This window comes from Cherax quadricarinatus, chromosome 80 (assembly GCF_038502225.1).
Source record: "Cherax quadricarinatus isolate ZL_2023a chromosome 80, ASM3850222v1, whole genome shotgun sequence".
NCBI lineage: Eukaryota > Metazoa > Arthropoda > Malacostraca > Decapoda > Parastacidae > Cherax > Cherax quadricarinatus.
This window is the reverse complement of record NC_091371.1, coordinates 17705037-17730799: the sequence shown is the minus strand read 5'-3', so window position 1 is coordinate 17730799 and position 25763 is coordinate 17705037. Positions and strand designations below refer to the sequence as shown.

The following is a 25763-nucleotide window of genomic DNA, read 5'->3' as shown; positions in this document are numbered from 1 at the left end:
CCTTTACCCCCTCTCTCCAACCTTTCCTAGGCCGACCTAACTTCCAAACTACGAATTCTCTGCATTATATTCACACCACACATTGCCCTCAGAGATGACATCTCCACTGCCTCCAGCCTTCTCCTCGCTGCAACATTCATCACCCATGCTTCACACCCATATAAGAGCGTTGGTAAAACTATACTCTCATACATTCCCCTCTTTGCCTCCAAGGACAAAGTTCTTTGTCTCCACAGACTCCTAAGTGCACCACTCACTCTTTTCCCCTCATCAATTCTATGATTCACCTCATTTTTCATAGACCCATCCGCTGACACGTCCACTCCCAAATATCTGAATACATTCACCTCCTCCATACTCTCTCCCTCCAATCTGATATTCAATCTTTCATCACCTAATCTTTTTGTTATCCTCATAACCTTACTCTTTCCTGTATTCACCTTTAATTTTCTTCTTTTGCACACCCTACCAAATTCATCCACCAATCTCTGCAATTTCTCTTCAGAATCTCCCAAGAGCACAGTGTCATCAGCAAAGAGCAGCTGTGACAACTCCCACTTTGTGTGTGATTCTTTATCTTTTAACTCCACGCCTCTTGCCAAGACCCTCGCATTTACTTCTCTTACAACCCCATCTATAAATATATTAAACAACCACGGTGACATCACACATCCTTGTCTAAAGCCTACTTTTACTGGGAAAAAATTTCCCTGTTTCCTACATACTCTAACTTGAGCCTCACTATCCTCGTAAAAACTCTTCACTGCTTTCAGGAACCTACCTCCTATACCATACACTTGCAACATCTGCCACATTGCCCCCCTATCCACCCTGTCATACGCCTTTTCCAAATCCATAAATGCCACAAAGACCTCTTTAGCCTTATCTAAATACTGTTCACTTATATGTTTCACTGTAAACACCTGGTCCACACACCCCCTACCTTTCCTAAAGCCTCCTTGTTCATCTGCTATCCTATTCTCCGTCTTACTCTTAATTCTTTCAATAATAACTCTACCATACACTTTACCAGGTATACTCAGCAGACTTATCCCCCTATAATTTTTGCACTCTCTTTTATCCCCTTTGCCTTTATACAAAGGAACTATGCATGCTCTCTGCCAATCCCTAGGTACCTTACCCTCTTCCATACATTTATTAAATAATTGCACCAACCACTCCAAAACTATATCCCCACCTGCTTTTAACATTTCTATCTTTATCCCATCAATCCCGGCTGCCTTACCCCCTTTCATTTTACCTACTGCCACACGAACTTCCCCCACACTCACAACTGGCTCTTCCTCACTCCTACAAGATGTTATTCCTCCTTGTCCTATACACGAAATCACAGCTTCCCTATCTTCATCAACATTTAACAATTCCTCAAAATATTCCCTCTATCTTCCCAATACCTCTAACTCTCCATTTAATAACTCTCCTCTCCTATTTTTAACTGACAAATCCATTTGTTCTCTAGGCTTTCTTAACTTGTTAATCTCACTCCAAAACTTTTTCTTATTTTCAACAAAATTTGTTGATAACATCTCACCCACTCTCTCATTTGCTCTCTTTTTACATTGCTTCACCACTCTCTTAACTTCTCTCTTTTTCTCCATATACTCTTCCCTCCTTACATCACTTCTACTTTGTAAAAACTTCTCATATGCTAACTTTTTCTCCCTTACTACTCTCTTTACATAATTCCACCAATCGCTCCTCTTCCCTCCCGCACCCACTTTCCTGTAACCACAAACTTCTGCTGAACACTCTAACATTACATTTTTAAACCTACCCCATTGCCTATGCTCTCATTAGCCCATCTATCCTCCAATAGCTGTTTATATCTTACCCTAACTGCCTCCTCTTTTAGTTTATAAACCTTCACCTCTCTCTTCCCTGATGCTTCTATTCTCCTTGTATCCCATCTACCTTTTACTCTCAGTGTAGCTACAACTAGAAAGTGATCTGATATATCTGTGGCCCCTCTATAAACATGTACATCCTGAAGTCTACTCAACAGTCTTTTATCTACCAATACATAATCCAACAAACTACTGTCATTTCGCCCTACATCATATCTTGTATACTTATTTATCCTCTTTTTCTTAAAATATGTATTAAAATATATATATATATATATATATATATATATATATATATATATATATATATATATATATATATATATATATATATATATATATATATATATATATATATATATACATATATATATATACATATATATATACATATATATATATATATATATATATATATATATATATATATATATATATATATATATATATATATATATATATATATATATATATATATATATATATACACACACACACACACACACCTTGTGAGGTGTAAGTCTCATTGTACGTATACTGAGAATTTATTACTTATTTTAAGGATTAAAGTGTTCTTGACTTATGATGATCAAGTTGTATGCAGCCTTAATGACCCTCGAGTAGTCGATCGACTTGAAACTATTAAATAACTAATCATAAGAGAACACAGGCATTAGAGAAGAGGTCCCAAGTTAGTCTCAGACCACAACAATCCTCTGATCACAGTAGGAAGGCCAGCCAAGAAGAGCTAATTCGCTCTTAGAGCTGTTAGTTTTTATCTGGTTCTCCTAAAAAGGTGACCCGGTGGCTAAAGCTCCCGCTTCACACACGGAGGGCCCGGGTTCGATTCCCGGCGGGTGGAAACATTTCGACACGTTTCCTTACACCTGTTGTCCTGTTCACCTAGCAGCAAATAGGTACCTGGGTGTTAGTCGACTGATGTGGGTCGCATCCTGGGGGACAAGATTAAGGACCCCAATGGAAATAAGTTAGACAGTCCTCGATGACGCACTGACTTTCTTGGGTTATCCTGGGTGGCTAACCTTCCTGGGTTAAAAATCCGAACGAAATCTTATCTTATCTTATCTTGCTGCTTAGATATGTGGGGAGCGCTGCTCAGATGGCAGTATCGTGTCGATTATGGCACACAAAACAACATTAACTGAGCTGTGACTTAGAGTTGGTGGCATGGGGAGACAGCAGGAGTCTTCTGCTTAAATCTGTGATGGAAGACACATTGCTTTTACTGGAACGTTTCACTGTTAGATCATTATTAAACCATACGTGTGATAACAATGGCACCAGAGCGAAAAATCGTGGCAATAAAAGCTACTTCTAAAACGTTAAATTTCTTCAGCGTTGTCTCAAGACCATCAATGCTGATTCAGAGTATGTCCTTACCACGAACAATGGTGATTCAGAGTATGTCCTTACCACGAACAATGGTGATTCAGAGTATGTCCTTACCACGAACAATGGTGATTCAGAGTATGTCCTTACCACGAACAATGGTGATTCAGAGTATGTCCTTACCACGAACAATGCTGATTCAGAGTATGTCCTTACCACGAACAATGCTGATTCAGAGTATGTCCTTACCACGAACAATGGTGATTCAGAGTATGTCCTTACCACGAACAATGGTGATTCAGAGTATGTCCTTACCACGAACAATGGTGATTCAGAGTATGTCCTTACCACGAACAATGCTGATTCAGAGTATGTCCTTACCACGAACAATGGTGATTCAGAGTATGTCCTTACCACGAACAATGGTGATTCAGAGTATGTCCTTACCACGAACAATGGTGATTCAGAGTATGTCCTTACCACGAACAATGCTGATTCAGCGTATGTCCTTACCACGAACAATGCTGATTCAGAGTATGTCCTTACCACGAACAATGGTGATTCAGAGTATGTCCTTACCACGAACAATGCTGATTCAGAGTATGTCCTTACCACGAACAATGCTGATTCAGAGTATGTCCTTACCACGAACAATGCTGATTCAGAGTATGTCCTTACCACGAACAATGGTGATTCAGCGTATGTCCTTACCACGAACAATGCTGATTCAGCGTATGTCCTTACCACGAACAATGGTGATTCAGCGTATGTCCTTACCACGAACACAAACCTTCCCATGACAAATATTTCCACAAACTATATGTATCACTGTTAGCACTAGTGTTAATAGTATCTAATTAATATAATACTAATGAGGGCAAATATGTGAATATTTCACTATTAGTATAATTATTATTAGCGTTAAAATAATGTATGACGACGACCCGTTACGTAAGGAAAGTATAACCTGGCATATCGGAGTTACGTTGTCACCCCCACTAGTAATACCGCTCACATGTCCACCGGCAATACTATATATATATATATATATATATATATATATATATATATATATATATATATATATATATATATATATATATATATATATATATATATATATATATATTTCTAACAAGTCGGCCGTCTCCCACCGAGGCAGGGGGACCCAAAAAGAAAGAAAATCCCCAAAATGAAAATACTTTCATTATCATTCAACACTTTCACCTCACTTACACATAATCACTGTTTTTGCAGAGGTACTCAGAACACAACAGTTTAGAAGCATATACGTATAAAGATACACAACATATCCCTCCAAACTGCTAATATCCCGAACCCCTCCTTAAGAGTGCAGGCATTGTACTTCCCATTTCCAGGACTCAAGTCCGACTATATAAAAACCGGTTTCCCTGAATCCCTTCACTAAATATTACCCTGCTCACACTCCAACAGCTCGTCAGGTCCCAAATACCATTCGTCTCCATTCACTCCTAATATTTACACCACACATTGCCCTTAGACAGGACATCTCCACTGCCTCCAACCGCCTCCTCGCTGCTGCATTCACAACCCAAGCTTCACACCCATATAAGAGTGTTGGTACCACTATACTTTCATACATTCCCTTCTTTGCCTCCATAGATAACGTTTTTTGTCTCCACATATACCTCAATGCACCACTCACCTTTTTTTCCCTCATCAATTCTATGATTAACCTCATCCTTCATAAATCCATCCGCCGACACGTCAACTCCCAAGTATCTGAAAACATTCACTTCTTCCATACTCCTCCTCCCCAATTTGATATCCAAATTTTCTTTATCTAAATCATTTGATACCCTCATCACCTTACTCCTTTCTATGTTCACTTTCAACTTTCTACCTTTACAGTAAGACACTCCCAAACTCATCCACTAACCTTTGCAATTTTTCTTTAGAATCTCCCATAAGCACAGTATCATCAGCAAAAAGCAACTGTGTCAATTCCCATTTTGTATTTGATTCCCCATAATTTAATCCCACCCCTCTCCCAAACACCCTAGCATTTACTTCTTTTACAACCCCATCTATAAATATATTAAACAACCATGGTGACATTACACATCCCTGTCTAAGACCTACTTTTACCGGGAAGTATTCTCCTTCTCTTCTACACACCCTAACCTGAGCCTCACTATCCTCATAAAAACTCTTTACAGCATTTAGTAACTTACCACCTATTCCATATACTTGCAACATCTGCCACATTGCTTCCCTATCCACTCTATCATATGCCTTTTCTAAATCCATAAATGCAATAAAAACTTCCCTACCTTTATCTAAATACTGTTCACATATATGCTTCAATGTAAACATTTGATCTACACATCCCCTACATATATCGCAAACCAAGCAATACAGGATGCAAAACAACCACAGAGGGGAGTAGAATGACAGCTACCATTCTTCTCCCCCCCCCGTGGCTGTTTTGCATATTATATATATATATATATATATATATATATATATATATATATATATATATAACACTGATCTCTGGCCGAAGGAGACTCGAACCTACGAACCTTGGAACAAGGTACGCAGTGCTATACCATTCTCACCACACTGGACAATACCTTGGCGCCTAGCATTCATTGCATTGTTAAAATCTCTAGTAAGGCTGATGCATGCAGGGGATGAGATGAAAAGCTGTAAACCATCTCCCTGAAAGCTGGCTTCCTTGGATCAACGTCTAGCATTGTGCTAGGCGCCAAGGTACTGTCCATTGTGGTGAGAATGGTATAGCACTGCGTACCTTGTTCCAAGGTTCGTAGGTTCGTAGGTTCGAGTCTCCTTCGGCCAGAGATCAGTGTTTGTGTATATTTCGCCTGCTCTTGCGAATTCCTTGTGTGTGTGTGTATATATATATATATATATATATATATATATATATATATAAATAAATAAATAATGGTTTTTAGGTTTTGACGTGTTGTTGGAGTGTGAGCAAGGTAACATTTATGAAGGGATTCAAGGGAGACCGGCAGGCCGGACTTGATTCCTGGAGATGGAAAGTACAGTGTCTGCACTGCGTGTAGCATGAGCTGCACGTTTGATCCAAGGCAGCCAGCTTTCAGGGAGAAGGCTTACAGCTTTTCATCTCACCCCCTTGATGAAAAGCTGTAAGCCTTCTCCCTGAAAGCTGGCTGCCTTGGATCAAACGTGTAGCTCATGCTACACGACAAGGTATTGGTCCAGTGTGGGTAGATTGGTAAAGCACTGCGTACCTTGTCCTAAGGTTCGTAGGTTCGAGTCTCCTTCAGCCAGAGATCAGTGTATTATATATATATATATATATATATATATATATATATATATATATATATATATATATATATATATATATATCCCACGTCAAGACAATTGAAACTGTGACTGCATATTTCGACGTCTAATTGGGGTCCTCATCAGAGGAATCATTGCGACAACGTTTCACTGTTAGAGCTTCATCAAGTCACATGACTTAATAAAGCTCTAAAACAACGAAACGTTATAGTGTGTTCTTCAACGTGTTTTTATTCTTCAAGAGTTTGTGCCACAAGTGATCGAATTCCTGGCCTCTGTGAGTGAGGACGTGTAACCTATGGCAGCCCCTGCTGTCAGTACTGCTTGAGTATACAGCATCTCTCTCTCTCTCTCTCTCTCTCTCTCTCTCTCTCTCTCTCTCTCTCTCTCTCTCTCTCTCTCTCTCTAATAGCCATTTTGCAATGCGATATTCAGCTGTCAAAGCGTATTAGGTGAGGAGGAAGGTGGAGAGAGTGCTTCACCTCACACATGATTATTGCTGTGCGTGTGTGTATCCCATCTTCAGTACATACTTTATCATATAACTTTTTTCAACTTTCAGTCTTTATAAATCTTACCACTTCCTCTAGTATCCCATCCTCAGTGTTCAACCACTCAGCACAGTATTTATAAAAAAAATCCTTATCTATGATTTCGTATCTATGTGTGATCTTATAAATGTCTCCTTGGATGAAATACGATGACCATATATAACATTGTAAAAAGATACAAAATCATAGATTGTTTTCAACCTTTGATCGTAATTCAGATATGTTCGCTCTGGGAGCTATTTTATAGCCCCACTTCAGATTTTTTTTTAGTTTTCAGCACACCAACACTGCACATTCCATTTCTGAGTTACCATACGTTACCAAATATTCCTTTGAGGATGTCCTCATTCATATATCTGAGTGATATTTTGAGGCTTGCCAGTGAAGAATGTGAATCAGGATTCATTATGGTTGTCTGGTGATATTCTTTTGTTTGTATTTAAGGAATCAAAAGCCGCTTAGATATTGGTACGAGTATCAGTACGTCAGTGATTGTTAGTTACTGGTACCAAGCAACAGTGTGTCATTGATTGTTAGTTACTAGTACCAAGCAGCATTGTGTCAGTGATTGTTAGTTACTAGTACCAAGCAGCATTGTGTCAGTGATTGTTAGTTACTGGTACCAAGCAGCAGTGTGTCAGTGATTGTTAGTTACTAGTACCAAGCAGCATTGTGTCAGTGATTGTTAGTTACTAGTACCAAGCAGCATTGTGTCAGTGATTGTTAGTTACTGGTACCAAGCAGCAGTGTGTCAGTGATTGTTAGTTACTGGTACAAAGCAGCATTGTGTCAGTGATTGTTAGTTACTAGTACCAAGCAGCATTGTGTCAGTGATTGTTAGTTACTGGTACCAAGCAGCAGTGTGTCAGTGATTGTTAGTTACTGGTACCAAGCAGCAGTGTGTCAGTGATTGTTAGTTACTGGTACAAAGCAGCATTGTGTCAGTGATTGTTAGTTACTGGTACCAAGCAGCGGTGTGTCAGTGATTGTTAGTTACTGGTAGCAAGCAGCAGTGTGTCAGAGATTGTTAGTTACTAGTACCAAGCAGCAGTGTGTCAGTGATTGTTAGTTACTGGTACCAGGCAGCAGTGTCAGTGATTGTTAGTTACTAGTACCAAGTACCAGTGTGTCAGTGATTGTTAGTTACTGGTACCAAGTACCAGTGTGTCAGTGATTGTTAGTTACTGGTACCAAGCAGCGGTGTGTCAGTGATTGTTAGTTATTGGTACCAAGCAGCGGTGTGTCAGAGATTGTTAGTTACTGGTACCAAGCAGCGGTGTGTCAGTGATTGTTAGTTACTGGTACCAAGCACCATTGTCAGTGATTGTTAGTAACTGGTACCAAGCAGCAGTGTGTCAGTGATTGTTAGTTACTGGTACCAAGCAGCAGTGTGTCAGTGATTGTTAGTTACTGGTACCAAGCAGCAGTGTGTCAGTGATTGTTAGTTACTAGTACCAAGTACCAGTGTGTCAGTGATTGTTAGTTACTAGTACCAAGAAGCAGTGTGTCAGTGATAGTTACTGGTACCAGGCAGCAGTGTGTCAGTGATTGTTAGTTACTGGTACCAAGCACCGGTGTGTCTGTTAGTTACTGGTGCCAAGTACCAGTGTGTTACTGGTGCCAAGTACCAGTGTGTCACTGGTTGCTAGTTACTGGTACCAAACACCGGTACGGCAAACAGATGCCAAATCACTGATATCCAGCATCAATGTGCCAGCAGCTGCTTAACTGCTGAGCGGGTCGTAAATATGACCAAGATCTGCGCCAAGAGACATTACCTTACGAAGAAAGCACCACCACCTGACGAAGAAAGCACCACCACCTGACGAAGAAAGCACCACCACCTGACGGAGAAAGCACCACCACCTGACGGAGAAAGCACCACAACCTGACGAAGAAAGCACCACCACCTGACGGAAAAAACACTACCACCTGACGGAGAAAGCACCACCACCTGACGAAGAAAGCACCACCACCTGACGGAGAAAGCACCACCACCTGACGGAGAAAGCACCACAACCTGACGAAGAAAGCACCACCACCTGACGGAAAAAGCACTACCACCTGACGGAGAAAGCACCACCACCTGACGGAGAAAGCACCACCACCTGACGGAGAAAGCACCACCACCTGACGGAGAAAGGACTACCACCTGACGAAGAAACACTACATAACACAGACTCTGGCAGACTACATAACACAGACTCTGGCAGACTACATAACACAGACTCCGGCAGACTACATAACACAGACTCCGGCAGACTACATAACACAGACTCTGGCTTCGCCCACACAGTGGGCTTTTTCAAGTCACAAACAGATCTACCTGGGGTGGAAGGCACTGACGACACAAGGAATGCCCGTGTACAACATCGCAATTCACACAACCATTTAATTAACTACATAAACTCAAGACTTATCGCCACAGAAGACAACACTCAATACCGAAGAATCCTGGAATCATCACTTATCTCTATAACCAACAATTTCAACCAGAATAATGGCTTCTATAACATAGCTGAACCACTTGCCAAGAAACTTCTTCATCGCTATCCCACATAAGAACATAGAACACTGCAGGTCTCCTCACAACTTGTCCAATACCCCTGCCAAGCTACCCAAGACTCTATAACCCCACCCGGTAGATCATCAGATGCAGCATTCTCCACCTGACCTCAACATTCTGAACCTGACTATAAATACTCACGTGCCTTCCACCCCAGGTAGATCTGTTTGTCACTTGAAAAAGCCCACTGTGTGGGCGAAACGTTGTCAATAAAGGATCACATTAAACTGCACATGTGTTTATGTTTCCATTGTGTCGGTATTTTATACCATTTATTTTCACAGACTCTGGCAGACTACATAACACAGACTCTGGCAGACTACATAACACAGACTCCGGCAGACTACATAACACAGACTCTGGCAGACTACATAACACAGACTCCGGTAGACTACGTAACAGACTCCGGCAGACTACATAACACAGACTCCGGCAGACTTCATAACACAGACTCTGGCAGACTACATAACACACACTCTGGCAGACTACGTAACACAGACGTGAGGTTACGCTGGTCTGTGACCGGATTTAATTAAATTCAGGAATATTTTTCACTGCTGATGGAATGTGTCAGGTGAAAATATTTCTGTAGTTCTAGTTATGGGCTATGGTTACATCCCTCTCTTGATGAACTACTGTCACTGTAGTTACAGTTCCTGGCCCCGTGATGAACTACTGTCACTGTAGTTACAGTTCCTGGCCCCGTGATGAACGACTGTCACTGTAGTTACAGTTCCTGTCCCCGTGTTGAACGACTGCTGTGCGGCCAGCAGTAACAGCCTAGTTGATCAGGCCCTGATCCATCGGGAGGCCTGGTCATGGACCGGGCCGCGGGGGCGTTGATCCCCGGAATAACCTCCAGGTAACCTCCAGGTAGTTACAGTTCCTGGCCCCGTGATGAACTACTGCCACTGTAGTTACAGTTCCTGGCCCCGTGATGAACTACTGTCTCACTGTAGTTACAGTTCCTGGCCCCACGATGAACTACTGCCACTGTAGTTACAGTTCCTGGCCCCGTGATGAACTACTGTCACTGTAGTTACAGTTCCTGGCCCCATGATGAACTACTGTCTCACTGTGGTTACAGTTCCTGGCCCCACGATGAACTACTGCCACTGTAGTTGCAGTTCCTGGCCCCGTGATGAACTACTGTCACTGTAGTTACAGTGATCCTGTCTCACTACTGCCACTGTAGTTGCAGTTCCTGGCCCCGTGATGAACTACTGTCACTGTAGTTACAGTTCCTGGCCCCGTAATGAACTATTGTCACTGTAATTACAGTTCCTGGCCCCGTGATGAACTACTGTCTCACTGTAGTTACAGTTCCTGGCCCCACGATGAACTACTGTCTCACTGTAGTTACAGTTCCTGGCCCCGTGATGAACTACCGTCACTGTAGTTACAGCTCCTGGCTCCGTGATGAACTACTGTCTCACTGTAGTTACAGTTCCTGGCCCCGTGATGAACGACTGTCACTGTAGTTACAGTTCCTGGCCCCGCGATGAACTACTGTCTCACTGTAGTTACAGTTCCTGGCCCCGTGATGAACGACTGTCACTGTAGTTACAGTTCCTGGCCCCGTGATGAACTACTGTCACTTTAGTTACAGTTCCTGGCTCAGTGATGAACTACTGTCTCACTGTAGTTACAGTTCCTGGCCCCGTGATGAACTACTGTCACTGTAGTTACAGTTCCTAGCCCCGTGATGAACTACTGTCACTAGTTACAGTTTCTGGCCCCGTGATGAGCTACTGTCACTGTAGTTACAGTTCTTGGCCCCGTGATGAACTACTGTCACTGTAGTTACAGTTCCTGGCCCCTTGATGAACTACTGCCACTGTAGCTACAGTTCCTGGCTCAGTAATGAACTACTGTCTCACTGTAGTTACAATTCCTGGCCCCGTGATGAACTACTGTCACTGTAGTTACAGTTCCTGGCCCCGTGATGAACTACTGTCACTGTAGTTACAGTTTCTGGCCCCGTGATGAACTACTGCCACTGTAGTTACAGTTCCTGGCCCCGTGATGAACTACTGTAACTGTAGTTACAGTTCCTGGCCCCGTGATGAACTACTGTCACTGTAGTTACAGTTCCTGGCCCCGTGATGAACTACTGTCACTGTAGTTACAGTTCCTGGCCCCGTGATGAACTACTGTCACTGTAGTTACAGTTCCTGGCCCCGTGATGAACTAGTTCCTGGCCCCGTGATGAACTACTGTAACTGTAGTTACAGTTCCTGGCCCCGTGATGAACTACTGTCACTGTAGTTACAGTTCCTGGCCCCGTGATGAACTACTGTCACTGTAGTTACAGTTATAAAGAAGGTTGTTTAGCGCATCTTGAAATATGCGGCGCCAGCGGTGAAGCGCATCTTATCAAGTATATAAAGAAGTTAGAAAATATCCAGAGGTTAGAGAAATTAGATTGGTTATAATTATAACCTTAATTTTTAAAGGGGTGACGGGTAAGCCAGTGGAAGGCCTCGGTCAGATGACGAAAAGCTCCAGTGGTGGGTCATTATATGACTAAGACCCGCGTCAGGAAACACTTGTCCTGTTTCCTGAGAAACCTTATGTAACTTAACCTGTCAAAAGGTTGGCAACAATATTGGTACCGGAAATGGACCACCAGAAGATATTTAATACATTCAGTCTGACAGCACTAGAAGAGAGGCCAGGCGGACTTGATCACGATATAAAGAATACTCGGAGGATTAAACAGAGGAGATAGGAGCAAAGTGTTCCTGATGACTCACGAAATCGTAATAAAACTACTGGAAACAAACCACTGAACGGGTGGGGGTTGAACCCATGGCGAGTAAGTCGTAAAACTAAAGGCCAGTGCACTGGCCTGCAGTTTCAGGACCCTTGCCATGAGTTCAAACCCCACCCGTTCCGTGGTTTATTGTTGATATTATCCCAGAGGCGTGGCAGGAAGTACGAGGGCACATTAATAGTCTGAGGATAATAAGTTCTCCAAATAAAAATACAAATGAGCCATAGTGAATCTGTTCACTGGTTACTGTAGACATAATAATGGAACTTATTGGGGCACTTGTCCCCACCTGTTATTTATACCTTCCGCATACACTATCGGTCGATTCTGTATGGTCCTTGTGGGTTTAGCGCTTAGTTTTGATTAAAATAATAATATCGGTCGATTACGTAGTCGTAGACGAAGAGATGTATGTCATTACGTCACTGTGTGGAAACACTGCCTTCCCAGCAAGTTCCTGAGAGACTTCAACACCTGGAACTCCTAGAGGAGAGGTCGCCGCTGCAAGGGTAATTTGGTCAGGAAAAATAATGGGCGCCAAATGTCTACTGACACACACACACACACACACACACACACACACACAAATCACAACTATAGTGTGGTTCAACTTTCCATGGTTCCCCCCCTCCTTCTTATCCAACATTAAAGGCATCATTTACATATAAACTAGTTTTAACAAGAGATAAAAGGCAGAAGATGCAGTCAATCTCCTCTTAACAAGGATAAATAGCTTTAGGAGTTTTCTCTTTGTCAGCCAGAGAAAAGCAGTGGACACTAATTCACTGGAGGGTGTTCCTGGGGTCAACGCCCCCGCGGCCCGGTCCATGACCAGGTCTCGCGGTGGATCAGTGCCTGATCAACCAGGCTGTTACTGCTAACCGCACGCAGACCGACATATGAGCCACAGCACGGCTGGTCAGGTACTGACTGTAAGTGGCTGTCCAGCTCCCTCTTGAAGACAGTCAGGGGTCTATGGTATACAGTACCAACAAGCTGATGAATTAGATGCTTGTATTGATGAATGTTATCATACCAGGTTGTTTACATCTATAAGGGGAAACGATGAATTTGTACAGTATTGGAGACCATTTTGATTTTAAACGAAAAATCTGAATAAAGAACAGAAAGGCACAACACCGTGACTGGAACAATACACAAATAACCCACACGACGTTTCGGTCCAATTTGGACCATTTACAAAGTCACACTGGCTTGTAAATGGTCCAAGTCGGACCGAAACGTTGTGGTAAACTTCTGTCTCCTATGTGCGGGTTATTTGTAAAAATAAATTCTTCGTATTTTGCACAGGAAAGTGCTCTAACCGTTGATTAAAACTGAACTAATCTCTACAAACAAAATCACAGTTGAAATAACTCAAAACTTTGTTTCTTTTTTTTTTAAATCACACAAGTTATTTTTAGAGAGGGAGTGATGGTAATTGAGGGAAGGAGACACCTGAGCCTGTAGAGCAGCTACAGTACTAAATTATATGTGGATAAGACACAGTATGTGGTTTATGGCAATTTACTGAGAAGACGTTTCGCCCACCAGGCAGGGATTTGTATTAGTTCCTCCCTCTTGGATGAAACATCATCTCGGTAAAATTCCATTACCCGCATATTGTGTTATTAACATACTTGTCTGTGAACATTAAAATGGTATAAAATACCGACAGGTTGTTAGGTAAGACACATATGCAACAGTTAGGTATCTTTATTTCGAAACGTTTCGCCTACACAGTAGGCTTCTTCAGTCGAGTACAGAAACGTTGATAGAAGCAGAAGAGACTTGAAGACGATGTAATCAGTCCATCACCCTTAAAGTTTGAGGTGGTCAGTCCCTCAGTCTGGAGAAGAGTATTGTTCCACCTCAAAACTTTAAGGGTGATGGACTGATTACATCGTCTTCAAGTATCTTCTGCTTCTATCAACTTTTCTGTACTCGACTGAAGAAGCCTACTGTGTAGGCGAAACGTTTCGAAATAAAGATACCTAACTGTTGTATATGTGTCTTACTTAACATACTTGTCTGTATATGACACCAATGATATACCACAAGATATATTTAGTTATCGATACATTGTGTTATTATACATAAGATAAATAATAAACATAATGCTGTATTTTTTTTATAATTTTTAATTGGTAAACATATTTTGTTTTGTGTTTTATTAGTTAATAAGAACGAAACATGTTTCTTTTGTGAACGTTATCTAGTTTAATTCTCAGAATATACTGACGCGTTATGTGAAGATAAAAATCTCGTGGCGTGTGTATCAAGCATTGCGCGGAGTGACGCTCAGAAATGCGTAGGAACTTGAAATGAGCACAAGCAGGAACGGTGCAGCAGGCCTAATGGCCCATGCTAGGCAGGTCAAACTCACACTCGCTCGTGTGCCCGTCCAGCCTATATTTACAGCAACCCAAACATTTTTTCTTTTACCTCAGTGACGCGAACTGGGAGTTTGTTCCACTTATCCACAACTCTATTGCCAAACCATAACATCTTCTCTGAATCAGAATGTCTTCATTTTGAACCTGTATTATATTTCTTGTGTAGACGCTTCAGGATATTATCAACTTATCGTGTACCAGTTATTTCCTCAATTTACTGCGTTAGTTTTCCTACGTAACTTCCAGTGTTAACTTCTGAACCTTCCCTGTCAACAGGCTTTTATTTTAGGTTCGTATAAAAAATGTATCTTTAAGCAAATGTAAACAAATTAATCAAGAGTAAGGTAGTAGCTGCAGATAGAGGTCGGGTTGCCTTTAACCAGGTGTCTGTTGAATTAGACACATGTGCAACTCTTGGGTATCTTTATTGAGGAAACGTTTCGCCACACAGTGGCTTCATCAGTCTGATGAAGCCACTGTGTGGCGAAACGTTTCCTCAATAAAGATACCCAAGAGCTGCACATGTGTCTAATTCAACAACGTGTCGGTTCTCTGAACCATTCATCTACCAACCAGGTGTCTCTTACCATACAATAAGTATGTTAAAGAGAGACAATATGTGGTATATTAGGTAAAAGGACACAAGTTCAACTAATGTGATATTTTATTGTGGTAACGGTTAGCTCTCCAGGAACTTTGTCAAGCCGTTACAAACAATACAGGAACATAGAGGAGTGTATATAGGTACAGAGTGAAGTGCTGTGCGCCTTAGCATAGCTTAGTCATTCAGTAACGGTTATATTTATAACCATAATTTTTAAAGGGGTAGTTGAGTAAGCCAGTGGAAGGCCTCGGTCAGATGACCAAGAGCCTAAACTAACCTAGCAACAACAGTGATAAACGTTCAGAGGTGAACTTGGTGTGTTTTTCCACGACCACCTCGTTGACAAAAATATCGATGGAGTTTTTAAATTTGCTCATCTGGAGTTACGTTACGTGTGCGATTATATAGGTTTATGTACCGTAACCTAACCCAAACTAACATAATGTAATTTTACTTATTTTAAAGGAAAGGTAATAATAGTTGAAGAAACAATATAATCGTTAATAAATTGACGTTGATCACTACAAAAAATTGACGCAGTTAAACGAAACTAATGTTTTTGTACGTATTCTGTGATTGATACACTTCTCTGTTTATTATTTTCATTGTTAACAAAGTATGACAAGGAGGGACACGCTGGACAACACAGTATGTGAAGACGTTGTGATACAACATACTGCAGCATATTTGATGGGGATAACACAGTATGTGAAGACGTGATACAACATACTGCAGCATATTTGATGGGGTTAACACAGTATGTGAAGACGTTGTGATACAACATACTGCAGCATATTTGATGGGGTTAACACAGTATGTGAAGACGTTGTGATACAACATACTGCAGCATATTTGATGGGGATAACACAGTATGTGAAGACGTTGTGATACAACATACTGCAGCATATTTGATGGGGATAACACAGTATGTGAAGACGTTGTGATACAACATACTGCAGCATATTTGATGGGGATAACACAGTATGTGAAGACGTTGTGATACAACATACTGCAGCATATTTGATGGGGTTAACACAGTATGTGAAGACGTTGTGATACAACATACTGCAGCATATTTGATGGGGTTAACACAGTATGTGAAGACGTTGTGATACAACAACTGCAGCATATTTGATGGAGCGAGTTTTTGAGGCTGTCCAGGTGAATAATGACCTGTCTCCTATTTGCATAGTGAGACCTAGAGAACCCACCCAGACGCAAGGTGAATAATGACTCTTCTTAGCATGTAACATTAGTCAGTTTCTGGTGGCTCCTGAGATCATTGCGCCCGCATCCCGGTCTACCCTGAGATCATTGCCCTCGCACCTCGGTCTACCCTGAGATCATTGCTCCCGCACCTCGGTCTAGCCTGAGATCATTGTTCCCGCACCCCGGTCTAGCCTGAGATCATTGCCCTCGCACCTCGGTCTACCCTGAGATCATTGCTCCCGCACCTCGGTCTACCCTGAGATCATTGCCCTCGCACCTCGGTCTACCCTGAGATCATTGCCCTCGCACCTCGGTCTACCCTGAGATCATTGCTCCCGCACCTCGGTCTAGCCTGAGATCATTGTTCCCGCACCCCGGTCTAGCCTGAGATCATTGCTCCCGCACCTCGGTCTAGCCTGAGATCATTGCTCCCGCACCTCGGTCTAGCCTGAGATCATTGCCCTCGCACCTCGGTCTAGCCTGAGATCATTGCTCCCGCACCTCGGTCTAGCCTGAGATCATTGCTCCCGCACCTCGGTCTAGCCTGAGATCATTGTTCCCGCACCCCGGTCTAGCCTGAGATCATTGCTCCCGCACCTCGGTCTAGCCTGAGATCATTGCTCCCGCACCTCGGTCTGGCCTGAGATCATTGCTCCCGCACCTCGGTCTGGCCTGAGATCATTGCTCCCGCACCTCGGTCTAGCCTGAGATCATTGCTCCCGCACCTCGGTCTAGCCTGAGATCATTGCTCCCGCACCTCGGTCTGGCCTGAGATCATTGCTCCCGCACCTCGGTCTGGCCTGAGATCATTGCTCCCGCACCTCGGTCTGGCCTGAGATCATTGCTCCCGCACCTCGGTCTGGCCTGAGATCATTGCTCCCGCACCTCGGTCTAGCCTGAGATCATTGCTCCCGCACCTCGGTCTGGCCTGAGATCATTGCTCCCGCACCTCGGTCTGGCCTGAGATCATTGCTCCCGCACCTCGGTCTGGCCTGAGATCATTGCTCCCGCACCTCGGTCTGGCCTGAGATCATTGCTCCCGCACCTCGGTCTAGCCTGAGATCATTGCTCCCGCACCTCGGTCTGGCCTGAGATCATTGCTCCCGCACCTCGGTCTGGCCTGAGATCATTGCTCCCGCACCTCGGTCTGGCCTGAGATCATTGCTCCCGCACCTCGGTCTGGCCTGAGATCATTGCTCCCGCACCTCGGTCTGGCCTGAGATCATTGCTCCCGCACCTCGGTCTGGCCTGAGATCATTGCTCCCGCACCTCGGTCTGGCCTGAGATCATTGCTCCCGCACCTCGGTCTGGCCTGAGATCATTGCTCCCGCACCTCGGTCTGGCCTGAGATCATTGCTCCCGCACCTCGGTCTGGCCTGAGATCATTGCTCCCGCACCTCGGTCTGGCCTGAGATCATTGCTCCCGCACCTCGGTCTGGCCTGAGATCATTGCTCCCGCACCTCGGTCTGGCCTGAGATCATTGCTCCCGCACCTCGGTCTGGCCTGAGATCATTGCTCCCGCACCTCGGTCTGGCCTGAGATCATTGCTCCCGCACCTCGGTCTGGCCTGAGATCATTGCTCCCGCACCTCGGTCTGGCCTGAGATCATTGCTCCCGCACCTCGGTCTGGCCTGAGATCATTGCTCCCGCACCTCGGTCTGGCCTGAGATCATTGCTCCCGCACCTCGGTCTGGCCTGAGATCATTGCTCCCGCACCTCGGTCTGGCCTGAGATCATTGCTCCCGCACCTCGGTCTGGCCTGAGATCATTGCTCCCGCACCTCGGTCTGGCCTGAGATCATTGTTCCCGCACCTCGGTCTGGCCTGAGATCATTGCTCCCGCACCTCGGTCTAGCCTGAGATCATTGCTCCCGCACCTCGGTCTGGCCGAGATCATTGCTCCCGCACCTCGGTCTGGCCTGAGATCATTGCTCCCGCACCTCGGTCTGGCCTGAGATCATTGCTCCCGCAACTCGGTCTGGCCGAGATCATTGCTCCCGCACCTCGGTCTGGCCTGAGATCATTGCTCCCGCACCTCGGTCTGGCCTGAGATCATTGCTCCCGCACCTCGGTCTGGCCTGAGATCATTGTTCCCGCACCTCGGTCTGGCCTGAGATCATTGCTCCCGCACCTCGGTCTGGCCTGAGATCATTGCTCCCGCACCTCGGTCTGGCCTGAGATCATTGCTCCCGCACCTCGGTCTGGCCTGAGATCATTGCTCCCGCACCTCGGTCTGGCCTGAGATCATTGCTCCCGCACCTCGGTCTGGCCTGAGATCATTGCTTCCGCACCTCGGTCTGGCCTGAGATCATTGTTCCCGCACCTCGGTCTGGCCTGAGATCATTGCTCCCGCACCTCGGTCTAGCCTGAGATCATTGCTCCCGCACCTCGGTCTGGCCTGAGATCATTGCTCCCGCACCTCGGTCTGGCCTGAGATCATTGCTCCCGCACCTCGGTCTGGCCTGGTTGATAGTCTAGTTACCCGCTGTTGAGGAAGATAGCCGTTTAAGTAGCCATTTCTTTATATTATTAGTAGTAGTAGTGTTATTATTATTGCTTTTAGTTAGTATATTCGTGGGAAAGCGCTAAAACTGTATGATCACAAAGCACGTCGGGAATAGTTAAGAATATACAAACAACCCACACATAGGAAGAGCTTACGACGACGTTTCGGTCGTAAGACAAATGTGCAACAATTAGGTGTCTTTATTCTCAGACATTTCGCCTACACAGGAGGCTGAAGTGTTACACAGAGGAGACACAAGCGACTGAAGAAGCCAGCTGTGTAGGATTCCCAATTGTTACACATGTGTCTTACTTAATATTTGTAGGAATTGCATATGTTATATTCACAGGCGTGGGGAATAAGAGGTAATTATGTTTGATCCAGGGAAGGGGAAGGTATTTCCATTTCATTTCATCAAGCGTTGCTTTAAGGCGCCTCCATCGAAGAGTGTATAATATATATATATATATATATATATATATATATATATATATATATATATATATATATATATATATATATATATATATATATATATATATATAATATATTATTATTGTTAAGAAGAACAACTAACCGTAACACGTTGTCATTTAGAGGGTCACGTATTAAACACGTACTGAAAGTTCGAGTGTCTGGTACATGGTACACAACAACACTTGTTAGATAAAAAAAACACAAGAGTGAACACTTATTAGATAAAAAAACACAAGAGTGAACACTTGTTAGATAAAAAAACACAAGAGTGAACACTTGTTAGATAAAAAAACACAAGAGTGAACACTTGTTAGATAAAAAAACACAAGAGTGAACACTTGTTAGATAAAAAAACACAAGAGTGAACACTTGTTAGATAAAAAAACACAAGAGTGAACACTTGTTAGATAAAAAAAACACAAGAGTGAACACTTGTTAGATAAAAAAAACACAAGAGTGAACACTTGTTAGATAAAAAAAACACAAGAGTGAACACTTGTTAGATAAAAAAAACACAAGAGTGAACACTTGTTAGATAAAAAAAACACAAGAGTGAACACTTGTTAGATAAAAAAAACACAAGAGTGAACACTTGTTAGATAAAAAAAACACAAGAGTGAACACTTGTTAGATAAAAAAAACACAAGAGTGAACACTTGTTAGATAAAAAAAAACAAGAGTGAACACTTGTTAGATAAAAAAAACACAAGAGTGAACACTTGTTAGATAAAAAAAAACAAGAGTGAACACTTGTTAGATAAAAAAAACACAAGAGTGAACACTTGTTAGATAAAAAAAAACAAGAGTGAACACTTGTTAGATAAAAAAAACACAAGAGTGAACACTTGTTAGATAAAAAAAACACAAGAGTGAACACTTGTTAGATAAAAAAAACACAAGAGTGAACACTTGTTAGATAAAAAAAAACAAGAGTGAACACTTGTTAGATAAAAAAAACACAAGAGTGAACACTTGTTAGATAAAAAAAACACAAGAGTAAACACTTGTTAGATAAAAAAAAACAAGAGTAAACACTTGTTAGATAAAAAAAAACACAAGAGTGAACACTTGTTAGATAAAAAAAACACAAGAGTAAACACTTGTTAGATAAAAAAAACACAAGAGTGAACACTTGTTAGATAAAAAAAAACACAAGAGTGAACACTTGTTAGATAAAAAAAAACACAAGAGTGAACACTTGTTAGATAAAAAAAAACACAAGAGTGAACACTTGTTAGATAAAAAAAAACACAAGAGTGAACACTTGTTAGATAAAAGGACACAAGTGCAAGTAATGTAACATTTTACTTCACTTGTGTCCTTTTACCTAACCAACTGTCGGTAACTCTGCCAACATTATTACAAGAATGAACACTTCAGTAGGCCTGTTGGGCTGTGTTAGGCAGGCCTACTTAAACCCACACACACACACACCTAATCACTCGCCATGGGTTCTAACCCCACCCGTACCCTGGTTTGTTTACCATTGGTGTAAATCTTTGTAATAGATACCGACAAATTGGTTTAGAAAAACACGTCAGCCCATATATACTAATATTGAGAATTACTAATATTGAGAATTACTAATATTGAGAATTATTAATATTGAGAGTTACTGATATTGAAAATTATTAATATTGAGAATTATTAATATTGAGAATTACTAATATTGAGAATTAGTATTGATAAATTAATTCCTGCACAAATTGTTTTTCTCGAAGTGTTGTATTTAAAGGCAGATGTTGTTCGTATATGTTTCAGTGAAATCTTCTATTTATAAATAATTATGAGACATATAAGTGAAATATTACTCACCAAAGTAGTACATGAGACAGTACAAGAAGCCTTCCTCTTCTCCCTCATCACTCTCGCGCCGCTGCCGGACGTACGGTCGACGGTAACCACGTCCACTCATTTTAATACTTCACCTCACTTACTAATTTCTATTTTGTGTTTGTATACAAATATAAGGCTTCAGATTTCACTAAGATGTCCCATGGCAAAACTAGGACTCAGAGAATGGAGAGCCCTGTATAAAACACTAATACTAGACCTCTTGATAATGTACATTGTCGGCCCGAGTGCAGTACTGCTGCTGCTGCCTCATTGTGACCTGCCTCTTTCCAACTGCATACTCCACCTGCTCTCTTAAAACTGCTGATTTACATGTGTTTTATAATGTAGAGCCTAGTTATAGGTGCCGCTGAGTGTAGGGAAGCTTCGTTGTGTTTCTTAGTGGCGAGACCTAGCTAGGAGGAGCAGGTGGTATGGTGTTGTAAGGCTCCATCACCCTCCTCCTTGCATGTGTGTCTCCAGTGTGTTCCATGCATTACACACCTGCTGTGCTACTCCCCGTGTTAGTACCAGTAGCAGCACACCTCCCCTCACCCCCGTCCTTCCTCCGCTGAGATGGACAAACTCCTTGTCAGGTTTCCATTTCAAAACTTTCTTGGTAAAATTCTCTTTGCTTGAATCCTCATGTGTGTTAAAGTCGCCTCACCCAGCTGACGGTGAAGTCAAACTTTTGCCATGTCTGCCGTCATTAAACTTTTGTCCTCATCATTTCCTGGTGAGTACGACGGCGTTTGACTGAATTATAAGGAAGTCGCGAAAATGGCGAGGTTTTTCACATGAGGATCAGCGAGAATGGTCGAGGCTTGGTCATAGACCAGGCCGCGAGGGCGTTGACCCCCTCGGAACACCCTCCGGGTAGGAATGAGCCGCCTGTCCCTCTCCTAGTGTAGCCGGCCAGTCTGTAATGCAAAATATCACAGGTCAATACTCCACACAAGTCACTTAAACTAATAAAATATCACATTTAAAAATACAAATTAGTTATGTCAGTTTATATCAGTGTGTGAGCATCCGTCTTAGCATGACGGAATATGACTGCATTCAAGATTTACACTGTTGCATGTTTGTCATTATTGACTGGCTAATAAATCTCTGCCCCTTCCTCACCCTGTGTCAACACAGGTCCCAGGTGCAGCTGTCAGAAGAGGCAAGCGTTCACCTCTAATAACAGCAGCTGTCACCTCCTCTCAGACCAAAGTCTAGCAATGGAGAGCCAGAGGTTGATGAAAGTACAAACAACACATGGGCATCGTTACTAAGGGACGTTTCGCCCACCAGGCTTACAAGGTGCTCGGCAAAAACAGTTCGCAAAGTTCCATCATCAGGAAGGTTCTGGACGACCCCATCAAACTTTACATAAACAATGATAATTTTTGAGAAACTTCTAGTCTAGTCATAAGACTCATGCATGATCTCCACTTGAACTTTTATATTAAAATAGCAAGGAAAGAGAAAAAAAAATGTCATTGGTTGGTTGGTTAATGGGGTTTCAAGCCTGTCGACTATACTAGGGACATTAAGGCTGCACGTAACCGAGGACTCCGAGGAGTTGAAGCTACTCTCACTTTCCTAGGATTAAACTTAATTAACCTTCGTTGCCTAGGCGCTGTAAGAACCTTTGAGTTTAGCGCTTCTCCATGAATGTAATAATAAAAATATAAGGTAGAGATTATACCTCGCGGTCAGTATACAACACCTGACCATTTGTGATGATGTAGTTGTTGTATGTTAACTACGAGGTGTAATCTCGCCCTTATATGTCTTCTGCTGATGTTTTATTTTTACAGTTCTTTAGTAATGTGATCAATGACGAAAGTGCTTGGAAGTTCACTATTCTTTCACAGTGTTGTTGTGCATATTGTGATGTTACCTGGCAGGAACCTGGTGTAAAACTGAACACTGGTTCGAGTCTCCGTCCAGTATTCTGTTTGTTCAATGAGTCGTTCATCATGATTTTGAGTTTATGTACACACACACACACACACACACACACACACACACACACACACACACACACACACACACACACACACACACACACACACACACACACACACGCACTCAAAATACTCATTCTTAATAAATACATCAAAACAACACAACTTGTAAATTTAGATATGCGGGTAGTGTTTGTATATATATATATATATATATATATATATATATATATATATATATATATATATATATATATATATATATATATATATATATATCATTGTTTTTGTTTAATGTTATCTAGGTAACTGCAGAACTGTATAAACATTATATAGTTCTGTAATGGGATGTGTAAATACCTAACTAATAATTTATGCAGGCAGATATAACTTTACACAGAAATTTCCTTCAACTTTACACATTAGACTCCTCATTGCTGGAACTTTTCGTATATTTGTAAAGTGACTGTCTTTGCCTGATTTTTGCTAGTAATATTTTTTGTAACTACGGTTTCATAAAATACACATCAGGTACAGAAATTAAGGAGAAACTTGAAACAAAATTGTAGGAAAGAAACATGTTTGGAGGCCAAAGAATGTCTGCAGTAGTGAGAAGAAAATATTAAAACACTCCGTGTTAGAATTAATTATGGAATGTGAAAAGTCACAGCGGGTATGTTGGCCAATACGTAAAATGAACTGTAGTGTGGGTTAGATGTGTTAAGGGTTACTGGAGGTGTCGAGTTGAGGCTGCTGACATTAACCCTTAAATGGTCCAAACGTATATATACGTTTTTTCAACATCTGAAAATATGTAAAGAAAGTAGATCTTTTTTGTTTTACATTTGAAAACGTATAAAAAAATTTTTATCTACATTTTTTTTGTTACATTTGAAAATATGTTAAAAAAAAAAGGAGATCTACTTTCGTAGCAGTACGAATTTGAAGGTCGATTTGTTTGGAGCGTTTAAGGGCTAAACAACCGTGAAGCTGTACAGTAGCTCAGTGTCACTATCGTATGTGGAAAATTGCGTTTTTATATGTGCTATAATTTTATTGTAAAAAATGAAACAGGAACTACCACAGAGCGAGAGGAGAGGTGAGACACACTAATGTTTTGATGGTTAAGACCACACCCAACCTGGTCGTCAAGATCACACCCAACCTGGTCGTCAAGACCACACCCAACCTGGTCGTCAAGTTCACACCCAACCTGGTCGTCAAGATCACACCCAGCTTGGTCGTCAAGATCACACCCAACCTGGTCGTCAAGATCACACCCAACCTGGTCGTCAAGATCACACCCAACCTGGTCGTCAAGATCACACCCAACCTGGTCAAGACCACACCCAACCTGGTCGTCAAGTTCACACCCAACCTGGTCGTCAAGTTCACACCCAACCTGGTCGTCAAGATCACACCCAACCTTGTCGTCAAGATCACACCCAACCTGGTCGTCAAGTTCACACCCAACCTGGTCGTCAAGATCACACCCAACCTGGTCGTCAAGATCACACCCAACCTGGTCGTCAAGATCACACCCAACCTGGTCGTCAAGATCACACCCAACCTGGTCGTCAAGATCACACCCAACCTGGTCGTCAAGTTCACACCCAACCTGGTCAAGACCACACCCAACCTGTTCGTCAAGATCACACCCAACCTGGTCGTCAAGTTCACACCCAACCTGGTCGTCAAGATCACACCCAACCTGGTCGTCAAGATCACACCCAACCTGGTCGTCAAGTTCACACCCAACCTGGTCAAGACCACACCCAACCTGGTCGTCAAGATCACACCCAACCTGGTCGTCAAGATCACACCCAACCTGGTCGTCAAGATCACACCCAACCTGGTCGTCAAGATCACACCCAACCTGGTCAAGACCACACCCAACTTGGTCGTCAAGATCACACCCAACCTGGTCGTCAAGATCACACCCAACCTGGTCGTCAAGATCACACCCAACCTGGTCGTCAAGTTCACACCCAACCTGGTCGTCAAGATCACACCCAGCTTGGTCGTCAAGACCACACCCAACCTGGTCGTCAAGATCACACCCAACCTGGTCGTCAAGATCACACCCAACCTGGTCGTCAAGATCACACCCAACCTGGTCGTCAAGTTCACACCCAACCTGGTCTTCAAGATCACACCCAACCTGGTCGTCAAGATCACACCCAACCTGGTCGTCAAGATCACACCCAACCTGGTCGTCAAGATCACACCCAGCTTGGTCGTCAAGATCACACCCAACCTGGTCGTCAAGATCACACCCAACCTGGTCGTCAAGTTCACACCCAACCTGGTCGTCAAGATCACACCCAACCTGGTCGTCAAGATCA

At 42.7% G+C, this 25763-nt stretch overlaps 1 protein-coding gene across 1 annotated transcript in view; it reads right to left on the bottom strand.

Annotated features, from left to right (window-relative positions):
- Positions 1-22374, bottom strand: part of LOC128702434 (uncharacterized) — a 188966-nt gene extending 166592 nt beyond the window's left edge. Inside the window, exon 1 of the mRNA XM_053796672.2 lies at positions 21443-22374. Coding sequence (XP_053652647.2) covers positions 21443-21542 — 100 coding nt within the window. The 5' untranslated portion in view covers positions 21543-22374. The remainder of the gene's footprint in view (positions 1-21442) is intronic.
- Positions 22375-25763: the final 3389 nt, after the last annotated feature.